The following is a 5,994-nucleotide window of genomic DNA, read 5'->3' as shown; positions in this document are numbered from 1 at the left end:
ACCATTTCCTCAGCCAACATATTTATATTTTATATGTAACTATGTGTATAGTAATTAAATTCCCTTTTATTTCTGATGACATAGCATCAGATTATTAGCCTAGATGTTAAATTTTCTTTTAATTCAATGTGCATTGGTGTTTTGGCTGCATGTATGTCTATGAAAGGGTGTCAGTTCACATGGACCTGGAATTACAGAGAGTGTGAGCTGAAATTGGGTGCTGGGAATTAATTGGGTGCTCAGCAATCAGCCAGTGCTCTTAAACATTGAGTCATCCAGCCAGCCCCTGGATTTTTAACTCCCTGTAAAGGAGTGTGTGGGGTGTGTGTGTGTGTGTGTGTGTGTGTGTACCTGTGCACGCAGGAATACAATTGATAACATTCATTACATTCTTGCCATTTCCCCTGCAGCCCTCACTCCAGACTGACAGTTGAAATGGCCCTTTGATGGAGGTTTTCCTTTTCTCTTTTACAAACAAAGCTGGAGCTTGTTGAGAAGAGACTCTAACATGCTCTAAGCATGGTTGGAGAGACAGGTCCTTGAGAGAAGCACAGATGCGTGCACCCAAGAGGGCACTGTGTCTTTCTCAGCAGTCTCTTTGCTCTGAACTGTTCCATGGTTACTGGATCCCAGAAAACAGCACTATCTGTTGTCTCCTTTTCCTGTGCAGAGAAAGTCCAAAAGGAGATTGATCAGGTGATTGGCTCACACCGACTACCAACCCTTGATGACCGCATCAAAATGCCATACACTGAGGCAGTCATCCACGAGATTCAGAGATTTTCTGATCTTGCCCCGATTGGTCTACCACACAGAGTCACCAAAGACACCATGTTCCGAGGATACCTGCTCCCCAAGGTGAGACCAGCTACAATTCCTCATCACTACTCCATGAGCATACTCTATGCTCCTAATCACCAACCGCATCCTGTCTGTGACTTCCCAGCATTCTGTGTTTCTCAGGAACTGACTGTTTTGCATATGGGAGTCAGGGTTTCTTAACATCTTTGTATCTTGTAACTTCTCCTAGAACACCGAGGTGTACCCCATCCTGAGTTCAGCTCTCCATGACCCACGCTACTTTGAACAACCACACACCTTCAATCCCGAGCACTTCCTGGATGCCAATGGGGCACTGAAGAAAACTGAAGCTTTTATGCCTTTCTCTGCAGGTGAGACAGAACTGTGATTTCTTTCCCAGACACTAGAGGGCAGGCCCAACCTCTGGGACACAAACAACAATAAGGTCCCTGTTTCCTGAGTCTCTTCCAGCTGCCTTGCCTGAACAATACCATTCCCCTTGCTACAACCCCATGAGGGGATTCTTGAACTAAAGAACATGGTCAGGAGAACTTTTTGGAGAAGTATTTAAAACCCTCTAAACCAGAGAACATTCATTTTCTTAAGAAACAACAGCAAGAACAACCAACATTATCTGTGCACACTGCCATGAGCTGGGTTGTGTCTTGACAGCTGAGGAGGCATTGACTTTACCTGTAAGCACTGGGGAGATGACACATGTCCCCAGGACATGCTTGTCCTTGATTGCATTAAATACGCCTTTGCTTGTTAAATTGCAAGAGAAATGAAAAATCACAACCATCTATTTGAACAAAGAACCCATTCATGATGGTTAAGATCCTGAGCCAGAAAAAGTTCAGAGTTACAGCAGACAGTAGTGTTGGTCAGAGGTGAGCCATTTGGAGCTGAGCATGTGGATATAGCCTGACTTTTGCCAGCTCCACTCCACTCTTACTTGGTCACCCTGTAGTGGGTGGTGGCCTGGGATTGGTTTGCTGCTATGTTTGGCTGTGATTCAGTTATTTGCTAGCAGAATAGCTACTTCTTAGTGCAATATAACCTCAGTACAGTTTGCAGTATTATCACTAATGATTCCACTAATCACCACTAATGAAGTTAGGGTTTTTTGTTATGTAAATGGGCAGCCTTGTGTCAAATTGAATTCATTTTAACAAGACCTAGCCCTGAAGAACTCTATCTAGATAGATTCCTTATCTTCTAGAGATAAAGGATAGTCCAAGAAAGAACTCCTCAGACCTTTTCATTCTGTGGTAATGATTGAACCTAGGGTTTGCAAATGTTAGGCAGGGTCTTACCACTGAGCCATGCCCCCAACTCCTCACTGAGAGATTCTAGACAGGGCTTCTAACACTGAGCCACAACCCCAGACCCTGTCTAGAGTTGAGTGTCTTAGTGACTTCAATGACTCAGGGCTCAGCCCTACCCTGAAATATCCAATGTATTGGCTTTCTCTGATATTTAATCTTTATTCAGGGTGGGAACAATGAGTTGGATAAAAGTGAATGTCTCCATTCCACAGTTGTACGTTTAGAAGGAGGCAGGAATGGAAATAAATAGAGCTTGAGACAGAAAGTAGACGATAGAGAAATGACAAAATTATAGCGGGAGGCACAGGGAGACCAGGACAAGGTATACTAGTAAACATTAAGAGGGAGAGGGGGAGAGGGAGAAAGAAGGGAAGAGAGGGGATAGGTGGGGAGAGAGAGAAGAGATGTGGGGATGTAGAGGAAGAGAAGGGAACAGAAGCAAAAGAGGGAGAGAGATGGGAGGCAGGGAAGAGAGAGAAAAATAATGGGGAGTTTAGACAAAAATAAGCAGAAAGGGGGAAAGGGAAAGAAAAATAATGTCCGGTAGGTAAAATCGATACATATTGACTGCCCTGACCCACAAGAAAAATAAAAGAAGCCAAAAGGCATTAGAGCCAAAGAACCATGGAAGGTGTCCAAATCGCCAGCTCCAGGCCTGGGGACATCGTATTGAGAGAGAAAGATGTAAGTCATTAAGTAGTTTTGGAAAAATCTGGGTCACAAAACTGGTTCTAGGAGAACCATCTCAGAGAGCTACTTCATAAATTTCTAAGCTCATGTCACCTAAATTATGGAAAGAACATGCCCAAAGGGATGGGGCGCTCTTCCTAAATACTCCCACACAAGCATAATGTCCCAACAACAGGAACAGGGGTTGTTGAGAAATCCTTCCTGCACCTAGAGGTCCTGAGTGGAGGAGAGTTGCAGATTAAGAATCACTGAGGTAAGGAGCAGGCTGTGGTACCTGCACATGGGTTTTCAGGCTTCCATTGCTCTATGGTGCTCCATATCTGAGGTTCCAACCAGCAAGGGCTCATTATTCCTCTGAGAGCTTGATGGGTGCCACAGACTCCTTATCACACTTACCTGCCCATTCTCAATTGTCTGAACTATTCAGATAGGAACTTGTTGAAGCTCATTGATCTCAGGCTGAGACCAGAAAGAGGGTAGGGGAGATCCAGAAACACCTTCCGCACTCCCACATAAACTCACTACACGGATAAGAGCCTTTCTTCCTTTCTTCTTTTTTTTATTTCTCCTCACTCTGCTGTGTTCATCCCCCTTTCTCTTCCTCCCTTCTCACCCTCTCTTCTTTCCTTCCCCTTCTCCTCCTCCCCTCCCCCTTCCTCTTCCTTTCCCTCCCCTTCTTTCTCTTCCTGTTAGTTTTTTAAGATGGTTGGGGTTGGTCTTGTTACACAGTCTAGGCAGTTATGAAGTCATGATCTGTCTCCGTCAACTTTCCCACGTGCTAGAATTATAGGCATCTGCCACCCTGTCAGGTTCATAGAGAATTATTTATATCAGTCAGGTGTCAGTTTAAGAGTCTTTACAAACACTAACTTTGTGCTCACAATAGCTTCACGAGCTGGCTGCCATTGTCCTCATGAGATGAATTAAAAATCCTAAAGATATTATGTTGTAAATGTTCACACCCACCCACTCACCTATCCATCCTCAACTCCAAGGTGGTCCTAACTTCCTCTGGGGCAATGGATACTTTGGGAACCCAAGTCTCACAAGTGAATGCCAGCCATCCACCGAATACTTTACATGCCTTTTTTTTTTTTTTTTTTTGAGGTTTAAAGGGTTGTTTTTAATAGTCTCTTAGGTTTAAGGGGCAAACTCACACTTTTCATTGCAATGGCCACCGTTGTCTGGGTTTAGGGATGAAACAGTATGAAGGTTATATACTGCCATGAAGCTAACGTGACTTCTCCTTTGTACCCACAGGAAAGCGCATCTGTCTTGGAGAAGGCATTGCCCGCAATGAATTGTTCCTTTTCTTCACCACCATCCTCCAGAACTTCTCTTTGGCAAGCCCTGTAGCCCCAGAGAACATTGACCTCACTTCTAAGACCAGTGGTTCAGGCAAAATACCCCCACCGTACCAGATCCACTTCCTGTCCCACTGAATGGGCTGAGGGAGGAGAGTCAATGGATTTCAGGTCCTCACATGTCCCCATTTCAGTCCCATGAATGGAATAGGAAAACCCAGTGAAGTGCCTTTCTTGATGTATGGACAGAGAGACTTCTGGAGACCACGGCTTGTTCTGAGTCACCTCTCCCATGCTTGTTAACAGCCGTAATCCCTAATTGCCAGCAATCTAGACTCCATGATCTGTGCTAACGGACTAGAGATGGTCTCTCTTGAGTTGACTCCGTCATACTCCCATGGGTTGTGTTGGAGGGTCATGTTTGAGGATTCTCTTTATGCACGAGTAACAGGTCACACAATGACATCACACTGCTAGTGAGTAGGGGGGAACGAGATCACACTGTGAGTCTAGAACAGCACTCCCCTCCCCTACTTGTATTTAAATCGAGATGAAGTTCATATAACAAAGCTGATAGAATTTTTTAGTTTTATATTCCAAAAGAGTCTCACATAACTCAGACTAGCCTCAAAATCCTATACACATCCAAAGATGTCTTGAGTTCTGGATCTGCTGTCTAGGCACATGGACCCACACCCAGATTTTAAACTGACTGTATGTTTTAGATTGTAATGTCTTTTAATTTATTTACAATACTGTACGACTTTACTATCTAATTCCAGGTATTTTGTCACACTTAATCAACGCCACCCCAAGCCCCAACCTATTAAAAGATCAGTCCCTCATCCCCTCTTTCCATAGCCTCCCCCACACCCACCACCCACCCCGCCACACACAGTCTGACTTCTGTGTCAATGGACTGGCCTGACTTGTGTATCTCGTATTAAAAACAACAATGTGATCTTCTATGTCAGCTATCTTTTATGCCATACCCTACTTCTCAGGCCTCTGTACTGTGCAGGCCACAGTCACATACCTTCTCAGGCCTTCCCCGTTCTCTGTCTTAGATCCTTCTCCGCACATCTTCTCTCTAGACAAGCATCTCCTCAACCCTCCGCCCCTGAGCTACATGACTCTACTTAGATTCTCCCACAGCCCCCTGCAGATCTCATAAACACATACAGCCTTCCTCACCAATCAAGAAAGAATCTCTGCTATGAATTTGTTTGAGTGTGGCCGCTTGCTTGTTTTTTGAGACAGGAACTCACCTTGTGTAGCCCTGGTTGGTCTTGAGCTCACTAAAATCCGTCTGCCTCAGCCTCCTGAGTGCTAGGATTAAAAGTTTGTGCTGCCACACCTGGTTAAACGCTGCTCGATTCTCTCTCTCTCTCTCTCTCTCTCTCTCTCTCTCTCTCTCCTCTGTGTGTGTGTGTGTGTGTGTGTGTGTGTGTGTGTGTGTTGGTGTTTTGTCTCCATGTATGTCCCTGTACCATGTGAGTGCCTGGTACCCATGGAGGACAGAAGACGTCATCTGATCCCTTAGAAATGGAGTTACTAATGGTTGTGACTACCATGTAGGTGCTGGGCATTGAACCCAGGTCTTCTGGAAGAGCAGCCAGTGCTCTTAATCACTGAGAAATCTCTAGAAGGTCTTTTGGTGAGAACTTTTCCATCTCATCCAAACTGAGTGAGAGAAGGACCAACCTACTGTCGTGTTCACTGCTGTATTGTGAGCACCTAGAACAATAGGTGGCTGATGCCACACATCTTCCAAGGAAGGAATAAGTAAATGCATAAATAAAGTGATGAAACCAGCCACTCATTCAACTCACCCATTGTGTGGCCAGACCTTTCTCACTTTCTTATGATGC

At 44.8% G+C, this 5,994-nt stretch overlaps 1 protein-coding gene across 1 annotated transcript; it reads left to right on the top strand.

The window, feature by feature from the left end:
* The first annotated feature begins 615 nt into the window (after positions 1-615).
* On the top strand, positions 616-4,261 carry LOC114636000 (cytochrome P450 2B19-like). The gene is made up of 3 exons (XM_028784319.1): positions 616-858; positions 1,031-1,172; positions 4,080-4,261. The coding sequence occupies exons 1-3, from the start codon at positions 616-618 to the stop codon at positions 4,259-4,261; spliced, it is 567 nt and encodes a 188-aa protein (XP_028640152.1).
* The last annotated feature ends 1,733 nt before the right edge of the window (positions 4,262-5,994 follow it).

The sequence above is a fragment of the Grammomys surdaster genome, unplaced genomic scaffold, assembly GCF_004785775.1.
Source record: "Grammomys surdaster isolate TR1022 unplaced genomic scaffold, NIH_TR_1.0 120945, whole genome shotgun sequence".
In the NCBI taxonomy this organism is placed as follows: Eukaryota; Metazoa; Chordata; class Mammalia; order Rodentia; family Muridae; genus Grammomys; species Grammomys surdaster.
This window is presented reverse-complemented; position numbering and strand designations above follow the sequence as displayed.

What these genes read in the sequence shown, in the direction of transcription:
- LOC114636000 (XM_028784319.1), top strand. Translation starts at nt 616, where the DNA reads ATGGTTACTGGATCCCAGAAAACAGCACTATCTGTTGTCTCCTTTTCC. An exon ending in GAGGATACCTGCTCCCCAAG is followed by an intron (nt 859 to 1,030) that starts GTGAGACCAGCT and finishes AACTTCTCCTAG; the next exon opens with AACACCGAGGTGTACCCCAT. An exon ending in TTTTATGCCTTTCTCTGCAG is followed by an intron (nt 1,173 to 4,079) that starts GTGAGACAGAAC and finishes TTGTACCCACAG; the next exon opens with GAAAGCGCATCTGTCTTGGA.